The 20,939-nt window shown below is 38.0% G+C and overlaps 1 protein-coding gene across 1 annotated transcript in view; it reads right to left on the minus strand.

Annotated features, from left to right (window-relative positions):
• Positions 1–2,380: 2,380 nt before the first annotated feature.
• Positions 2,381–20,939, minus strand: part of LOC137639606 (fap1 adhesin-like) — a 124,801-nt gene continuing 106,242 nt past the window's right edge. The window contains exon 4 of the mRNA XM_068371865.1: positions 2,381–11,271. Within this exon, the coding sequence (XP_068227966.1) occupies positions 5,711–11,271 (5,561 nt within the window). The 3' untranslated portion in view covers positions 2,381–5,710. The remainder of the gene's footprint in view (positions 11,272–20,939) is intronic.

Genomic DNA, 20,939 nt, shown 5'->3' on the forward strand with positions numbered 1-20,939 from the left:
GCTTTTCTCCAGCTCAGAAGTTTCAATGGTTAAGAATCCATTGGAACTTACAGTCACACCATCTCTCCATTCCACTGAAGAAGAGGAGAGAGATAGCAGGATCTGTCAAGAGACTAATCAAACACAAGAGGATTTCAAGACGCCAACAGGATAGAGTATTGGGCTCTCTCCAGTTCGCAGCAGTGACAGACCCAGTGCTAAAAGCACAGTTAAAGGATGCTTCAGGAGTCTGGAGAAGATACGCTTCAAACGCTCAAAGAGATCAACACAGGTTGACACCGACCCGATTGTGCACACTATTAAGGCCGCGGTCAACAGCCAAGAGCCTAGCACGAACAATTCCTTTACAACCACCTCAACCATCAGTGGTAATACACATAGATGCCACCCTGGAAGGATGGGGAGGCCATTCGCAAGAAAGGAAAATGCAGAGGAATTGGTCGCACCAGTTCAAAACCTTTCACATCAATATCTTGGAGGCTATGGCAGTCTTTCTAACGTTGAAGAAACTATCCCCTCGCAGGTCAGTCCACATCAGACTGGTATTGGACAACGAAGTGATAGTAACATGTCTAAATCGACAAGGCTTGAGATCACCTCACTTCAATCACGTGATGTTAGCCATCTTCTACCTGGCAAGGAAGAGAAGATGGCATTTATCAGCAGTTCACCTTCAAGGGTTCCTCAATGTGATGGTGGATGCTCTATCTAGGCGAAAGCTGATAGAGACAGAATGGTCCCTAGACGCAGACTCATTCATCTCGGAAAAAGTCCCAGAACTGTAAATCGACCTCTTCGCAACAAGCGACAACAAGAAACTACCTCATTATGTAGCCCCTTACAAGGACCCTCAAGCAGGAGCGATAGACTCCACGTCTCTCGACTGGAACAGACGGAATAGAATCTACCTGTTCCCACCAACCAATCTCCTGCTAAAAGTCCTCGACAAACTAAGATCCTTCAGAGGAACAGCTGCAGTAGTGGACCCCAAATGGCCCAGAAGCAATTGGTTCCCTCTAGTTCTAGAATTGAAACTGATGCTGCTTCCTCTGCTGAACCTAGCTTTATCCCAACTGGGTCAGAAGTCGACTGTTTACGGTTCAGCCTTGAGAACCAACAACCTACATCTCATGATTTTCTCGCCCTAGCAGCCAAGAAAAGGTTTGGGATCTCCAAGGACAAAATTGACTTCATCAAAGAATACAAGTCAAGTTCAACTAGGAGACAATATGAATCGTCTTGGAAGAAGTGGGTTTCCTTTGTGAATGCAAGGAAACCGACAGAAATATCAATAGACTTCTGTCTCTCCTTTTTCATCCACCTACACCAACAAGGACTTGCTTCCACCACAATAACCGCGTGTAAGTCGGCTTTGACTAGACCTCTGCTGTACGCCTTTCATGGACCTTTCAGGTGAAATCTTCAATAAGATACCAAAAGCATGCGCTAGACTCAAACTGGCAACCCCTCAAAAGCCCATACCATGGTCGTTGGACAAAGTCTTGCACTATGCTTCGAATCTGAACAATGAGGATTGCAACCCTAAAGGATCTAACACAGGAAGTGATATTTCTGTTTGCTATAGCCTCAGGGGCTAGAGTTAGTGAAATAGAAGCCTTATCCAAAAATGAAGGCCATATTCAGTTCTTGAAACAGGAGAACTGAATCTCTTCCCTGATCCTACCTTTCTCGACAAAAACGAGCTGCCTACCACCAAAAGGTGGGGTCCTTGGAGAATCTGAAGGAAGATGTCTCGCTATGCCCAGTAGAGTGTCAAGGTCTATCTTCGAAGAACTTCAGACTTCAAGGAGGGACAGCTCTTCCGAGGCGAAACCTCAGGATCAAACTTATCCCTTAGACAACTGACGGCGAAACTCACCTACTTTATTCGCAGAGCGAATCCAGACAGCACACCCGCAAACTAGGAATGATGGGCCGTAGTAGTACGGAGAGGAGGTCTACCGGGTACCTTGATAACGACTCCCCTGTCGTTCGCCACTCTTCCCCCTCAAAGAGTTAAATCTATTCGGGGTGAAGATTGCTATGTGTCGTATCAAAAAATACGTCTCGATATTATGCGATATCCTGAAGATATATTAAGGATACTCGCGCTAGGAGTTAGAATTCTGGAGACTTATGGTTAATTCTCTGGGAGTATCACTGTAGCAAATATCCCTTAGAAAGCTACCTAAAGGAACCTTCCATCAGGACGACATGGCTATCTCACCCAAAAATAGATTTTTTGCTTTCCTCAAAATCCGTTATATATATATATATATATATATATATATATATATATATATATATATATATATATATATATATATATATATATATATATATATATATATATTTCTTTTGGAAAGTTATGAAATAAATGTTTAATTTATATTTCTTTTATTTCACGAGTACAAAATTTTTCGGTTCTAAGATTTAAATTCACCTTAGAGCTTGGAGTTTATATTACTGTATCATACAAATTAGAAACAGCATTCATTGAATTAGGAATCATTATACAAATATCCTCAACAATATTAATAGAAGTTTAAGAGATAAAGTAATCCATTGAAATTTCTCAATTCTTACAAATAGAAAAATATGGTAGCTTTCTCTGCATATTTAATTTTGGGTAATTTTTTATCACAAATATACAGTGTGGATCTATTCATTCAAAGAGACAGATGAAAACTGAATATATCCTAGTAAAGCTTAAAAGATAAGAGAAAATGAAAGTTACACTTTTAATGATAAAAAACCTAACCCTAAAAAATGGGCATTTTAAACAAAAGGAAAAAAAATCAACAAGAAGCAATACTGATATAGATATAAAGAATTAACAACAATAGTTGGTTAAAGTACACTATATTTTACTGACTTTTTTGAACCAGTTATTATGGTAATAGCTTATTGTTCTTAAAAAATGAGGGACCTGAGCTTATCATGGTTTTACATGCAAAATGTTGGCAAAAACATACATCATATTCATTATCCACTACGATTTTGTTCTTTACCTACAATGATGAGGTGAAAACAGTACTATGTTCAACCTGCTGGGTGAACTTTATCTTAAAATTTGCTAAATGCAAATAGTATAAAACTGTTGCAATTAAATCTTATAGCAAATCAACTAAAAATTGAATAAAATGCATAATTAAAAAAAAATGAATCACACGGACAGGGGAAAATTAGCAGAGTTAGGTAAAGGATAAGGCAATGAAAAAAGTGCCAAAAATTTATTAAAACATTATAAACATACCTTACAAGAACTCAAGAAAGCGATATTAACAAACATGCTACTATAGATACATAAACATTCTTGGGAAAAATGTTGCGGTAAAAAAATGTGTAGAATACAGTTTACTGGAATGTGTTTGTACAGCAAATGGAAAATGAAATTAATGAATGGTAAGAATAGCTGAAGGTAAATCTGATCATTGTCAAACTAAAGCAAGACTTGAATCATAATATAGTTTTTAGAGTGTGGAATGGTTCAGAACGAGAGTATAAAGAGGGAATAAAAATAATGAGAGGGTCAATTGAAATAGTTCCTTCAAAATAAATAAGTTAAATGGTAAATAAAATAAGAGCATGAACAGTGTATCATACTAAACTTTGCTAAATAAATCAGGATACATCAAATATTTATAGAGTAATGTAAGTGATTTATACACAAAGGCATATAAATATATTTATGAGTACTGCAGCCCTAATTCCAAAGATGCACTTGGAGAGATGCTATCTGAAGACAAACTTAGCTTGTGTTGAGAGGGTAATATGAAATTATTAAATTAAATATGGAGAATATAGGCAAAACATATCTAAATGATACCGAGTGAAAGGAGTTAATACAAATTTTAGCAAAATTATAGTAGCAACTATACGAAATGTAAAGGGTGACAAATGGACAGGCACCAAGATTCAATGGGAGAGGAAGTGAAATAATATGATGTTAGTATAAATAATCAGGGCGTGTGAACCATGTCTGGATAAAGCAAGGTTGAAAGGTTCCAGTGGAATGGATGGGAAAAATAAACTTATTTCATATTGTATAAGTGGTGACAAAGGTGAGTAAAATATGACAGCAAATATAGGTAAGTTTTTGTGAGCAATCAGAATATTATGTAGAGATATCAAAGCATGTGTTACAATATGCAGTTGGGAGAGTGACTAGTTAGTGTAAAAGTTGCTCAGATAAAAGGAGGATGACTCCTGACCCTTGAATATTTTCATTATAGAAATGATGAGCAAAGTCAGAAAATACAAACTGTGTACAGTTCAGGTATATTCAAATTTTTTGGAAGAGGCAGTAAATGTACATATGATTGGTTGATTTTTGTATATTACACAATTAGTAGTTGATAGCAACGAGAAAATGAAAGCATTGATAGTTAATATTACCAAGGTAAATGGAAGCAGAGAGCAATGAAATTTAATATGAATGGTAGTATTTCAGACTAAATGAAATAGATGATGGTATGAAGAGGAATGAGGTGAAACAAGGACAACAGAATCTTTTTAAAATGTTGATGAGAGGAGTGTCTTTGGAAGCATAAGTTTGATGTATGAAAAGTTTGTTGAGCAAACGCTTCTTTTTGTAGATACAGTATTACATGCATATGACAAAAATATGGCAAAAGCAGCCAAGATAAACTGTAAGTGAAGTGCATCTAGAACAAGGAGGATTAAACTTGTAAAAACATAAATATATATACCACATATTTGGAATAAAATGGTTAGCACAGAGAAAGGATATATCAGCATTTCCAGTAGTTTAACAGCTAGTAGGGAGGATGAGAATGTAAAATTCAGTAAATTAGGGAGGGAGGTGGCATGGAAAAATAAGATAATACAAAGTAGGCAAAGTGGAAGGCATATTGGGGGATTTGGAAGTTGTTGCATTGCTGAACTTCATCACCTTAAGAGGCCTTACTGGATCAATAACTTCACCTGTTGAGAATTGGCACTTAGCTCCTTTATCTTTTTTAGCATTATGTCAGCATAGAATAAGTTAGTCTAAAATACTATATAATATGCTTAACTAACAGAATTTCTTTAAGAAATTTCTACTAACGTATATTCCACACAGTACTTAAAACCCTACTTGACAAAATAGGTTATCCAGGCAATATGTACTGTATGAAGTAAAATAATGATACTAAGGAACTAAATTACTTATAGAAATAATGCTATTTCCATACTAATTTGGTGCCTGTAAAAACATGCATGACCAGTTTAGCTTTCAACATGGAAAGTATGCAACTTCTAAACATTGTCTAAACTCAGGTTTCTAAAGTTCCTAAAGTCATTTTGAAAATATTACAAGAGGTTAGGGAATCCTGGTTCACAAAAATATTTCTCTATCATAATTGTTTGCTTCTTGCATTATCATTTTCTTTCCTTTTCTACTGTTGAATATTCCATTATACAATATAGCATGTTATAGTATATATAGTAAGCAGTTTATCCTCACTTTTCATTTCTATGCAGTTACATTTTCCCACTTAAAAGTCATATATGCCACATACACTAATGTATCATGGTATGCAGATAAAACTAAAAAAAAGCATAAAGTATAACACAAACAACTTGTATAAACAAATCCAATTTACTTCAGTAATACTCAAACAGCAAATACTATGTGAAACATCTACAGTAATACGTAAAAGATCTCTATAGTAAAATGTAAGACGTATCTTCAGTTCTAATATATTCAATTTTTAGGGGGTGGATAGACTCTGTTGTTTCCATACTCTGTAGGGATAAGAATATCCCACTCTTCTGAAGGAAGATAATCTACAACTAAACTTGTGAGAGGAGTGCTTTCATTGAGAGTACCCTCTCTAGTCATTAATCTGACTACATCCTCCCTTTTAATGGAATTGCCTTTTCCTCTACTAGTTGCTATGCTCATCAAATCCTCTGTACAGTTTCCCCAAAATTTCTCACTTACTTGTACAATGGTTTTCAAAGCATTCTTATCTACTTTACATTTAGCATAATGCTCAAATATTTCTTTTGTCAAAATTTCAGGCACACTCAAAGGAAGTTTATCCTTTTTTATTTTCAAATCAACTCCTGGTGCCTGTTTCTTAATGGGAATTTTTGTAACTTTTTTGCTTGCTACGCTTCTATACATTGCTTCCATAAAATCTTTTGATTCTTTTACATTATACACAGCAGATGGCTTGGGTGGACTTGCAACTAATTTTTTTAAAAAACTTGTCATAGTCATTTGTATTAGCTTGGGAGCCTCAGATGCTTTGCTCGAGATGGAAACCGCGCCAATCTCTTCATTAGTGTTTTCCCCATATGAAGTAAACTTCTCATCTTGTGTAGTTATGTTTTTCTTTTGAAAACTGGACTTGGCATTACTTCTTTTAACTGAAATAGGAATCAGCTTAATAGCTAAAGCCTCATCATTATTCGATCCGTCCACTTCAGTATTAACAACATATTTTCCCACCAGAGAACCTGAAGGCTCACTATCATCTTGACTTGAAAGCAGGTCAATATTCTTAGGTTTGACAATTTGAGGATCAACTTCAATTGTAGATATGCTATTGGCAGAGGTAATATTAGGAATCCTGTCATCATTCACATAAGGATCAGATTTCTGTTCTTTTGAATAGGAAGATCTTGCTGTAGAGCTTTCATCTGAAACATCCACTAAACCAGAAGCTTCAACAGCTTTTTCTGAAATTGGAGAGGGCAAGTTTTCTCCAATTTCTTCACCTGAAAGTGACCTATCATTTTCTGAAGACGAGGAAGCTAAATCATCTGGTTTTCTTAATAATTTCCCACCATCATCAATTCCTCCTTCCTCTCCTTGAGTCATAATGCCTGGTGACAATGGTGCAGTTTTAGTATCAAGTGGAGACTCATGGACCACCAAAGAATCTGCATCATTTCTCCTATAATGTATACCATGGAACGATTCACTACTTGTATCAGAGCCTCTTTTTCTAGTATTTATCCCCATATCTTCAGTATGACATATTTTTTCGGTAGTAGTGACATCAGCATTAGATCCATCCCTTGAAACAATGCGATCTTTTTTCTGAAACTTGTGCCACTCTGTAGTACTTCTACCATCCACATAATCATCATTCATTACTAAGTCATTTGAATGAATAGAATCTTCATCATTTTCCTTTTGTACCTCAGAAGTTCTTGTATCAATGTATTCTTCTCTTTGATCTTTGTCTTTTTCTACCTCAACACTTTTCGTGGTAAGAATGCCTTCTACATATTCATGATCAGATATAGCATCCTCATCAGTCTCAACTTTGTTCTCTCCTGTCTCAACGATTACTGCATCAGATATATCAGTTATAAGCACACTTTCTTTGAGGTCCTCAACCTCTTTCTGCATCAAAACACTTATGTTACCAGAAGTTTCAATTTTCCTCTTGGACTCAGAATCCCCTCTAATTTGACCTACGTCTTCCTCTTGTAATTCCATAGGAAATTCAGCTACAAAATCTTCTTTTTCTCTTTGATCACCAAGCAAATAATTAGATTTCCTCATTGCCTTGATTGCTTCCTCAGGATGAACCTGCACTTCATGCACTATACTCTTCAAACCCCTTTCGTCGTCTCGTGATGAACTACGCCTTCTCTTTTGCTGACTCCTCCTCCTCTTCTCACTACCTTGTTTATTCTTGTCTCCCAAGAATGATACTTCATAACCAGAGGAAGCATCAGAACTTTTTCGTTTTAAAGCAATACTTTCACTTGATTTTCTTTTAACTCCATCTTTACCTCCCTTCCTTTTGGATACACCCTTATCTGAGTATGTGACATCATCAGTTACAAAAAATTTCTTGGGAATTTTTCTTCTTGATGATGACCTCCTCTCACTACTAACAGTGATTTCATTCATATTCTGTGGAGTTTTTAGCCTATTTTCCGAGACATCTGATTTCATAGATATACTACTAAAACTTTTATGAAAACTTTTCCTTTTTGGTGACTCTTCCTTACTTTCTACATTTGTCTTCTCCAAAGAATCCATTGTATCCTTTTGAAGGTTAATCTGTTCTGATGAGGGAATCTCATGCTTTCCCTCCATTTCCAAACCTTCATTTCTTGAGATATTATCTGATAGGTTTAATCTAAAGGATGTATCAGTAAATTGTTCAAGAAGGCTTCGTCTCACTAATGGCTCTCCAATATTTTCTGAAGACTTTAATGTATCTTTTTCAAGGCCAAAACTATCCAAAGAGGGACACTCAGGATTACTCGGCATATCCAAGCCTTCATTTTCAAGGACACTATCACCTCTTACTGCCACAACTAGCTTGTTTTCATTTCCTTTATTTGGAGAACTTCTCAATTTTCTAAATGGACTATCTTCATTAGAGGAGTTTCTTGTTCTTGAAAAGGAGCTGACTTCTTGCAAGGAACTGTTTTCCTTTCTTTTTTGTGGACTGGCTTTCTTTGGTGATGTTATATGTGTACTGTACTTTTCTGGTAAATTCCTGCTTCTCTTTCGAGGAGAAACTTTCATTGAAGAGTCAATCAATTTTATTTGTGGACTAATTTCTTTAGATAGATCACTTACCTTTTCCCTGGAACTGGACTTATGTGGTGTAACACTCATCCTCTTTCGTGGCATGGTTTCCTTTGAAGAAATGCTCATTTTCTTTGAGGAGCTGGATTTGTTTGGAGTAACACTCCTCATCCTTTGGGGTGTAATTTTTTCTTTAATAACCCTAACTTCTTTGGAGGGGCTGAATTTGTTTGGTGTAACACTCAAACACCTTTGGGATGTGGTTTTCTTTGAAGATACACTAATTTCTTCGGAGGAACTGGATTTGTTTGGTGTTACACTCATCTTCCTTCGGGTTGCAGTTTTCTCTGAAGATATACTGATTTCTTTAGAGGGGCTGGATTTCTTTGGTGTGACACTCAGCCTCCTTTGAGGTATGACTCTCTCTGGCAAAATACTAATTTTTTGTGGGGGGCTGACATTTCTTGGTGAAATACTCATTCTTTTTAATGGGCTGACTTTCCTTGGTGAAACACTTCTTCTCAATTGGGTGCTGATTTTCCTTGGTGAAACACTAGTTCTCAACTGGGAGCTGGATTTCCTTGGTGAAACACTCATTCTCAACTGGGGGCCGAGTTTCCCTGGTGAAACACTCATTCTCAACTGGGGGCTGAGTTTCCTTGGTGAAACACTCCTTCTCAACTGAGGGCTGGCTTTCATTGGTGAAACCCTGTATCCCTTTTGGGAACTGTCTTTTCTTGGTGAAATACTTATTTCCTTTGGTGAACCACTACCTGTCTTTTCAGGGCTAACTTTTCCTTGTGAAAGCCTCATTTTCTTATGGGGACTTGTTTCCTTAGGGAAATCATTAGCTCTCTTCAGATGAATCCGTTTCCCTGGTGAATTACTAGTTCTCTTTTCCGGACTGACCCCTGCAGAAGAGTTCCTAGTATTCTTTAAAGGACTGGGTTCTTTTATCAAGTAACTCTCCTTCTGAGAAATAACCAACTCACTTGGCACTTTTTCTACTTTTTGTTGGTTACCTTTTTCTGGTGACTGAGCTGACCCCTTCTGAAAAGTATTCTTTGAAGACTCTTGGGCAACCTTTTTCAAAGGAGAACTCCTTAATATCCTCTGTGTATTTTTTTCTTGTAAGTCATGAGTCTTTCTTCCGGGGCTTCTTCCCATCATTGAACTTCTAACATCCTTCTCTTCCAAACTGTTGTTTATCCTCTTTTCAAGAGTTCCATGGTCCGAAGAAAAGGATAATCCTTGGGAGGTGACTTTTGAGACAGATTTTCTTTTCAATGGAAAATTTCCATCATTATATAGTGTACCTAGAGCTGCAGATATATTACTACTAACTTCACTGTCACTACTATTATCGCTAGAAAACTCAGGAACATAAAAACCAGTGGTTTCTGACATACTGTCTTTGGAAACTACATCATCTTCCCCCTTACACTGATTATGGTCTTCAACCTCCTTAATAACATTTGACTGATCACCATCCCTGAAGCTCTGAGGAGGAGTTAATGGCTTTTCACTTTTATAGAGAGACAGCTGTATATCATCACTTTCCTCTAAACGATGTAATACCACCTGTGCCTCTTTCAGTTCTGGTAGCCCGGAGATTGTATTGTCCAGGTTCCTAACCCCTTTCCTCCCCTCTTCATGTTCTTCCTCCTCTACATGGGTTTCAAGAGCACTCTTGTCTTTCAATTTTGACCAAATAGATGAAAAATTTAGCTGAATTGGAGGAGCTTTCTGGGATAATTTTAATTTCTTGGGGGATTGAATGCTTCCCAAACTACTCTCCATAGTACTTAAACTGTAACTTTCCTCACGTTCCTTTTCAAAGCCTTTTCTATGAGATGCACTCAAAAGTTCCTCTGTATCATTTTCATTTTGATCTTTTACAGGTGACAAATATGTAGAGGCATCTGAAAGACTCCCATCTTGCGATTCTGCTGAACTTTCAATACTGGGCATCACAAAGTCTGAAGATTCTTTTCTAGCAGAGGCCTCTGAGCTTTTACATGGAAAAGTTGCATTTGATGACATACTTTGAAGTGTGTCAGTCTCTGTTTCTTTATTTGCGAGTATGGATAAATCTTTAGGCATAGCCCTACGCTGCTGCCGACTTCTTTTAGTCCCAAGCACTTTGACCTTTTCTAAAGATATACTGTCTGATGATGTGTCTATACTACTCAAGTCCCTATAAGTGTCATCAGCAACCACTATACTTCTACTTCTTCTAACATTCTTATAAGGAGATGGCAAGGATTCAACTACGTCTTTCTTAGATTGCACCCTTTTACTTGAAACAACCCATTCTTTTGTAGTTAGATTTCCTTTGGAAAGAGCCTTACGATGCCTGCTTCTAAGTTTCTCTAGTTTTTCAAGAGCCTCTTGGTTCAGACTGTCATTGCCAGAAGTGTCTTCATTATCGGTAATATTTGCATAAGTTTGATCTTTCAAGACACTGACTTCTTCCTTTTGTGATAACCCCAAAGACTTTCTTTTACCAATAATAGGTGATTTGGATTCTGCAATCAGAGCAAGTCCTCTTCTTGGTCGATTTTTCATTCTGTGAAATTTTGTAACTGCTCGTAAATCAATACTTTCACTAAGAGTGGAATCCTCACTTGTGCTTATGTTTGCATAAGTCTGATCTAAACCTTTGATGTTACTGATATTAGATTCAAGCATGGAGAGAGACATCTTCTCTATATCTTTACGTGACTTCTTCTGTTCACTCTCTGGTTTCTTAGTTTTTCCTGAAAAGAAAATCTAATAAGTACTCAACAAAAAATAAAGTTATTCTAATTTTAAGATAACTCAACTACAATAAACAATAACCTTTGTTATATATAATGTATTACATATTTAATGTAAGCATCTTATGATCCCCCTATGAGCTAGAGATAATTCATTATTATGAAAATATCACTTTTATTTACCCTCACCAGAATAAATTAGAATTTTCTTAAATCTTATACAACATTAAAGTACTGTATCCTGTTATCTGCATGACTAAAAACAAAGCAGAAAAGAGTTCAAGCATAATCTAATTCACCTTTTATATAAAAAAAATATTAGGAAATGTATCATAAGAAAGCAGTAACACATTGTAATCCTTATTATAAAATAGATCAGAGATCACCCAAGATACATTTCTATACATTCAATAGGTTTTACCCTAGGGATTTATGAAATACTATATAAAAATTAAAGCAGGGCAAAGTTCAGAAGTTGAATAACTTGAGCGAAAACACCCAAAGGAACTAACAAAAAGTAGAAGCCAGAAAGCAATACAGATAGGGATTTTAGGACATTGAAATAAATTCGGTACATTAGTACTATTACAGCAGGAAAGGGAAAAATCACTGGTCATGAGCCACATGTACAGGTATTCACCGTACAATGACGAGATAGAGACGGCAAAAGCCACCGTTGATTGTATTGGTTAACCAAATTATTCTCCTTTTTTTGACTAGCTTTAATTTTCAGTCATGATATAATACACAAATACCTGCACAAATTTTCTTTAAAAAGTAAAGAGTATATCAAAGCCTTAATTTTTCTTTTACAAAGTAAAGGGTATATCAAAGCTTTTTTATTTTACCTGTGGGTTTTCAAGGTTTTCAAACAAAAAGTTCGTTTATCGGAAATGAATAGCCTCTCTTTCAGTAACGAGTAGGCAAGATTCTTTCTGTCATATATTTCAAACAGTATAGCTTTTCTATGCATATCACAGATATTAAAACATTATTTTCTGTTTTCCTTGTGGGTTTTCAAGGTTGTCACACATATGTTATGCTCATTTATCAGCAATGAATAGTCTAACTTTCAGTAATGAGTCAGCAATATTTTCTCAAGGCATATATTTCAAACAGTATAGATTTTCTTTACAAAGAGAGCTTCTCTCTCTCTCTCTCTCTCTCTCTCTCTCTCTCTCTCTCTCTCTCTCTCTCTCTCTCTCTCTCTCTCTCTCTCTCTCTCTCTATATATATATATATATATATATATATATATATACACTTACTTAAAACAGCAGAAACCAAAATCTTTGTTTCCTTAAAAAGTGTCAATTAAACACGATAAAAATTATTCTGTGCATAAATTCACCTGAGAGAGAGAGAGAGAGAGAGAGAGAGAGAGAGAGAGAGAGAGGTTTATACACCCCATACTTCACAAAGATAAATTTTTGTAAAGATAATACAGTACATTTAAAATATGACAGAAAATATTGCCAACTCGTTACCTAAAGTTAGGTTATTCATTGCCAATAAACAAACCTAGCCTACGTGTCAAAACCTTGAAAAACCACAGGGAAAACCAAAAATATGACAAATTCGGAGGTAATTTGTATATTTCCTAACGATATAAATTTTTAGTTATTTATTAGGGGGTATTACTTTCGGTGAAGCTGAAAGGACGAGCCATTAAAATTTAGCAAGGGTTAACTACCCATCCCGCTAGTTAGCGGGAAGTAGAAGGGGTGGCTCGCTACCCCTTCACTCACACATCTGTGACTGCTTCACTATACTTAGAGGTAGGATTACAAAGGGGATAAGGTTGGCAGGTAAGTTTGTACAAATAGCTAAAGGTTTGTATCGTTAGGAAAAATACAAATTACCTCCGAATTTGTCATTTGTTCCATAACTGGAATAAAAAACTACGCTATTTATTAGGGGTGACTCACCCATTAGGAGGGTGGACGTCCCTGCTAGCTTTACTCGGGAGCTCCTTTTATTGAATCAGTTAGTACCAAAAATAATGAGTCCCTAACACCTCGCTAGACCTTGCTACACAAGGTCTGTGGCCTACGCGAGCTGTATGTTGAGATGAGCAGTGTGACTGTCAAAGTAAAAGTTATTCCAAGTCTTTGTAGGGAAAACTGTTGTAACCAAGACTTTCCCAATGCCACCTTGCCAGGGTATAGGGACACAACAGTATTGACACAATACTAGGAACACAAGGGAGCATGGTTTACCTGCAGTGGTTGAGGTCATTTTGTGCAGAGAACCCAGGCTGCTGCTTTCCCCAAGAGAGGGGAGGATGAAGAAAAGAATAAGAGCCAGTTATACCTTTTCATTCACGCAGACTGAAACCAGGTAACAGTGCCCTCAACCTTCTGCTACTCGTCTTATAAGGAGCTTGAGGTATTAGACCAGCTGTTGTGCAGTCACCACAGGGCCGATAAAAAACGTATGGAGCTTCTTGTGGGTCACATCTTGCAGGTAATGGGCTGTGTAAGTAGTTTGGTGTTTCCAGACCCCTGCCTGTAGAACCTGTGTCACAGAGTAGTTTTTTGAAGGCCAGGGACGTAGCTACGACCCTGACATCGTAGGCTTTTTGGGATCTGGATTCAGAGCATGGTCAACGACCCTGCGAATGGAGGCAGAAAAGGGATTTTGACGAAGGAAAAATCTATTTCTGGGCGAGAGACCTGTGTCACCCAGTGAAATATTCCTTTTAGCACCATTTCTAAGGTATATAACTGCTATATATTACCAGAGAAAAAATTGCACAGGAATGCCAGGTTGAACCCAGCTCGCTCACCTATATAAGGTGTCGGTATAATACTGGGGCGTGATAATTCACAACCAGAAGTCTCGCACCATTTAGATATCTCCTCTTCAAAACCCCCGCCACAGCGAGGTGCCGATCAACACTACTACCACTAACCTAACCCACGCCAGTGACGTCACTCCTCATAGCACCCAAGGTTTGGGGCCCATGCTGGGAGGGAAGTCAAGGGAGGGTTCACTGGGCGGCACAGGTCTCTCGCCTAGAAATAGATTTTTCCTTCGTCAAAATCCCTTTTCTGGGCTCCTCCTGTGCCGCCCAGTGAAATTGTACAAGAGAAATGGTCCCAAAACTTGGAACAATACCTGAGGAAGTAAGATAAAATCCAAAATAACAGGTAAGAGGATAGCAAGACATAGTTGATTAAGACTGACTATGTTCAGGAGGAATCACATTCCCTGCTGCCACTGTAGCAGATATAAGGCTTTCAGAGGTTTTACATAGTGGCGTTTAAATACTGTTGGAGACTTCCAGCCTGTATATTTAGTAAGTCCAGCAAAGTTCATATGGTGAAAGTAATTAACTGAGGTAGCTACAGCTCGTATATCATGGACATGAGGGAGTGATGTGGGAATGATTCTAGGTAGCCCGTTAATGAAATACAGAATCTGCTGTCTGATTCCTTTCCGGATGATGATTCTTCCATCTTCTCTAATGGATAAGGGCCCTGAGGACTGAATGGAAGATATGTTTAAGTAGGCTTTCAGAGTGTTTACTAGACATAAAGATGGGTCCTGCGGAAGTGGGACAATCTTCCAGGGGAACCGTCTGTCCTGGGGGTCCTCATTTTCGCTAAAAATCTTTTGTCAGGGGAAAGGAGTATTTCCCCTGATGAGAGAAATTCAATATGACCTGGATCTCTAGACAAGGCTGAAAGTTCTGATACAGTATTCTGGTGCCAGAAGTCGGGTTCATTAAGAACAAGGATTTCCTTAACAATGAAATATAATGACAAGTCTCGTTAAGAGTGTCTGAAGCCAACTTAAGTACGTCATTCAGAAACCAGGAGAGTGAGCTAAGGTGAGTTGATGGTTTCAATCTGGCGCAGGTTCTCAGGATGGATGAGAAGTATGAATCTGTAAGGTCAATATTAAAACCAATTTGGAAAATCTTCTTCAAGGCTGACTTAATTGTGGTAATAGTACAAGACGCTAAGCCTGATTCAAATAAAATTCTGAAGAAGGTTACTGTCAGATTCATAGTCATCGTCTCAACCTTTGAGTCCCTTAAAAACTTGCAAGTTTCATAACAGCCGAATCATACTGTCGAAGGGTGGATTTCCTCTTATCTGATTCTAAAAATAGTGTATTTGAGGATCAATATCTGCACCTCTTGAGCTGCAAATTTCATAAAGTCTATAAAGTTAGGGCATTCTGAATTTTGAGGAAGCTAACACACTGCGAGTTGTACTACTTGTGTTAGTATTGGATTGGGGATCTGTCGAGATGGAGACCCAGTTCCACCAGAAGGGGAAACCCGTTGCTCTTGGCCCAGATGGGGGCTACTAGAGCAACTTGTCCTTTGAAAGTCCTGAGCTTGTCTAACACTTTCATCGACAGATTTATTGGTGGGAATAGGTAAATTCTCTCCCAAGTGTTCCAGACTAATGACATTGCGTCTGTAGCGTAAGCCCGAGGATCCGGGTCGGAGGCTACGTAGCACTCAAGTTTGTGGTTGGACTCTGTTGCAAACAGATCTATCTGGAGATCTGGAACCTGAGAAAGAATCCATCTGAAGGACTTTGGGTCTAGTGACCACTCCGACTCCAGCGTAGTTGTCCTCGAAAGTGGGTTCGCCACTACATTCCGTATACCGCTAGATGAACTGCTGACAGACGCCACTGGTTTGATGCTGCCATAGAAAATATTGCTGACATCACATGGTTTATGTGACCTGACTGGAACCTCCTCTGTTTATGCAGTGGACTATAACTTCGCTATCTAGAACAAACCTGATATGTTAGTTTTTGGCTGGAGCCAGTTGCTTCAAGATCAAAAAATACCGCCATGGCCTCTAAGACATTGATATGAAGTTGGCGGAATATTGTCGACCATAGACCCTGGACTTTCTTGTACTGAGAGTATCCCCCCCCCCCCCCCCCCCGCCTGTTAAGGAGGTGTCTGTGTGAATGACCAGCTTGGGGGTGGCTATTGTAAGGGAACGGATTTGCCAGATTTTGACCTGTGTCCATGGTTGAAGTCTTTTCCTAAGAATTGGTTGGAGTCGAGCCCTTTGTCTCGATATTACTCGTTTGCCCTGGAGCGCAATACTCGGCTTGTATCTTTCAGTCTGGCCTTCAGTAGTATATCTGTTACTGAGGCAAACTGGAGGGCACCCAGGATTCTCTCTTGATTTCTCCTGGAAGACAATTTGTCTTTGAGAAAACGTATTGTGTTTTGCTATATCGTTCCTCTTGGCTGTTGGGAGACACAGAGTGTGGAGCATAGAATCCATTGAATCCTAGCCATTGAAACTTGTCTTCGGGACCAGACGAGATTTCTCAAAGTTGATTTGGAACCAAAACTGTTGTAAGAGATTATCCCTCTGTAGTTGCTGTGAGGCAGTTCTTGCCTAGTTGAAGCCTAGAAACGGACAAAAATGCTTTGCTATCGGAACATGATAGCAAACGTCTGCAAGATCCATAGAGGCGGTGACGGCGCCACAGAGAAGCAAGGTCCGCACCTGAGAGAAGGTCAGCATGTGAAAGTTGTCGCATTGGATGTAAGAATTCAGAAATGACAGGTCCAGGATTACTCTTCGCTATTCTGAGTCTTTCTTTGGCACGCTGAACAAGCGACCCTGAAATTACAAGCGATTTACTTCCTTTATTGCATTCTTTTGCAATAGATCGTTTTCATATAAGACTAGCTCTTCCGTTGAATGTTGATGAAAACTGGTTGGTGGAGGGGGCCCTTCTATCCAACTCCACCCCAGACCTTTGGAAATTATGCTGAAAGCCCAATTGTTGAACGTTCAACGGTTCCGAAAGATGTAAAGTCTTCCCCCTACACGAGAACTCCCAATGATTTGCTGCGGATTTACCTCCTCGGCCTCCACGGAATTCTCAGCCTCGAGAGTAGCTGTTGCGAAAGGTTCCTCTCGAGCTAGTGCCTCTAGCACGCTGGTAACCCTGGAAAGCACCCTGAGTTTCAAAGGTGGGGTTAAAGGCTGGGGAAGTAGCATAGGAGGTACTTGCTACTTGGGACTGAGGAACCAGCACGTATTGCTGTTGGGGTTGACCCTTCGAAGTGAAAGGTTGACTCCCTTGTGCCACCGGGATGGTCTGAACCACCTGTTGGGACTGCTGGTTTGGAAGGAATGGAAAGGTCTCAGACTCTTTCTACCTCGAGATTGGTTGCTGGCCGGTTCGAACTTGCGCTTGGGACTAAGCCCCACCGAACCTTGAGGCTCTGATTGACCCTAGCAGCTTCGCTGAGAACGTTGTTGACTAAATCCTCAGGGAATAAGTCAGGGCCCCAAACTGGGGCTTTAATGAGCTTGTTAGGCTCATGTCTGATAGTGGCCTCAGACAAGACATGCCTACAGCAACGACGTCTGGCCGCAAAGAAGTCGTAGGAATCAGACAGTAAGGTTTGAAGTAATGACTTCGTCAAGACCTTAAAAAGTGGTTCCTCTTCATACATTAAAAAGGTAATTTCTGCCATTGTAGCCGAGTTGATAGATCTACTCAGGCGCATACAGGCTTCGAACTCGAGGCATATCATGGATTCCGGAAGCCTGGGTAGCCGCTCACTGAACTGAATGGAAGCACAGTCAGCGCTTAATTTACCCGATGTGAAGGTCGCCGGGGCGTTAGTCCAGCAATCGTGATCCCCCGGGAACAGGAGGGAAGTCGGATCCGTTTCCTTCAGTTGCGGTAAAGGCTTGTCCTCGTTTATTGCCTGCTGAGCAAGGTCCACTATCTTAGTGACACACGGAGTAGGGGTTTACTCATCCACTACAAACATCGTGTACGAGCTATTGTGAGGTGTTAACGTAGTGTTAACACACTCCCACTCGTTTAAGGGCCGGACACAGGTGGACTGAGCCTGCCCCTTCGGGTAAATTTCGGTTTCTTTGGGGACCTTGTCAAACCTTACGAGTCTCCTCGGTAAGGCGTGCGAAACCAAGGAAAGGGAACTGTAGACCCGGCGGGTAGCATTCAAAATCTTCTACAGGCCGGGTGCCAAACCCTTCGATGGTTAACATACCATCTTTGAAGGGAGAGTGCAAGGCCACCTTCCACGGATTGCTTTCGACGAATTCCGGGAGCTTAGAGGCATCCGGGATGATATATTGTTGCTGTTGAGGTAGCCCACAACGAATGAGACCCTGTACGAGGCTATCTGGTTTAGCACTCTCTCAGTGAGGGTGCTAACAAGGGAACCCATTGCAATAAAAATATATATATATATATATATATATATATATATATATACATACATATATATACATATATATATACATAAATATATATATATATATATATATACATATATATATACATATATATATATATATATATACATACATATATACATATATACATATATAGACATATATCCATATATATATATATATATATACATATATATATATATATATAGATATATATATAGACATATATATACATATATATATATATATATACATATACATATACAAATATATATATATATATATACATATATATACATATACATATATATACACACACACACATATATATATATATATATATAGATACATATATATATATATATATACACATATATACATGTACATATATACATATATATATATATACATATATATACATATACATATATATACATATACATATATATACACACACACACACACACATATATATATATATATATATGTATATATACATATATATATATATATATACATATGTATTTATATATACATATATATATATATATATATATATATATATATATACATATATATATATATATATATATGTATATATACATATATTTATATATATACATACAGTATATATATATACATATATATATATATATATATACATATATATATACATATATATATATATATATATATGATAAATTTTGCACATTTAGATGTGTTTTTCATATTCAAATAAGCCATATATATTTTTGATACATTGTCTGGATTCTCTTAACGACCTCGGGATCAGAGCCCCAGGCGAAATCACACAAAGACAAGAGCTTGTGTCCGGCCGGGAATCGAACCCTGGTCGGCAAGCTTGTACAGACAGTGATTAAACCACGTGGCCAAGTGGTTTAGTCACTGTCTGTACAAGCTTGCCGACCAGGGTTCGATTCCCGGCCGGACACAAGCTCTTGTCTTTGTGTGATTTCGCCTGGGGCTCTGATCCCGAGGTCGTTAAGAGAATCCAGACATTAATGTATCAAAAATATATATGGCTTATTTGAATACATATATATATATATATATATATAAATATATATATATATATATATACACACATATATATATATATATATATATGTATATGTATATACATATATATACATACATATATATACATACATATATATACCTATATATATATATATATATATATACATATATATATATATATATATATTAACATCGTGTTCAAAATAAAATGAATTTCTACCTCATACTTGGGATCGAACGCTGGCCCCTTCTAATGAAAGGTCAGGTCGAAACCAACCACGCCACAAGAGGCCATTGCATCAAATCTTTTGAAAGAGCTGCCGGATCGAAGGGAGCCTCCGGGGTCGTAGGTTTCAGGCCGGGCTTCACTCTCGACCCAAGAGAGGAAGAAGCAGCTGCGGCCGAGTCTTTGGGGACTCTGGAAGACGAAGTCTTAACTGGTTTGGTGATTTGGAAGACCTGTGAGTCTTTGATAGGGGCTGGCGGGTAGCTTTAACTTTAGGGACAACAGGACGTGGCCTGACATCAGCCACGTGCTTCCCTGAAAACCCCTAAAAGGAAGAGACACAGGGTCTCTTTGCCCTGACACTCCGGGCGAACCCGCCGACCCAGATCTAAAGAGTCGCCAAGGTAGAAGTCTTGGAAGACTGCGAGCTCTGAAAGAGAGTATATCGTTACTAATAAACAAGGTAACTTCGTTGGGAATGTAAAATAAATAGATCGAGAATAAATGTTTAATTCGATCAATTACAAAGGAAATAAAATGAAATCCCAAAAGATTATATCCAAAGTTAAAATTATAGATAGTAACGACAGGAGCACCTACAGAGTATCCCATAGTAGGGTAGTAACCCAAAAAGATCCGGGTGCTCCAAATTCTTAAAATAGACCGGTATGAAACCGGGACAAAAGACTATGAACAAAATTTCGGACCGGTATAGTAACCGGGGAAAAAACTTTTCATAAATTAACTGACATTGTTAAAATAATTCCGTAAAAACTGAAGATTATCAATGAAATAATTTTGTCATAGCGAGGAATATACTATCCCGTCGCTACTGGGAAGTATAGAATAAAATAAAGATACATGAGTATCCCATAGTAGGTCAGTAACTTAAAAAGATCCGGATGCTCCGAATTCTTAAAATAGACCGATATGAAACCGGGACAAAAGGCTATGAACAAAATTTCGGACCGGTATAGTGACCGGGGAAAAACTTATCATAAATCAATTGACATTGTTAAAACAATTCCGTAATAAGTTGAGATTATCAATGAAATAATATTGTCATAGCGAGAAATATACTATCCCGTCGCTACTTGGGAAGTATAGAATAAAATAAAGATACATGAGTATCCCATAATAGTTAGTAACCTAAAAAGATCCGGGTGTTCCGAATTCTTAAAATAGACC

Source organism: Palaemon carinicauda, chromosome 4, assembly GCF_036898095.1.
Source record: "Palaemon carinicauda isolate YSFRI2023 chromosome 4, ASM3689809v2, whole genome shotgun sequence".
Taxonomy (NCBI): Eukaryota; Metazoa; Arthropoda; class Malacostraca; order Decapoda; family Palaemonidae; genus Palaemon; species Palaemon carinicauda.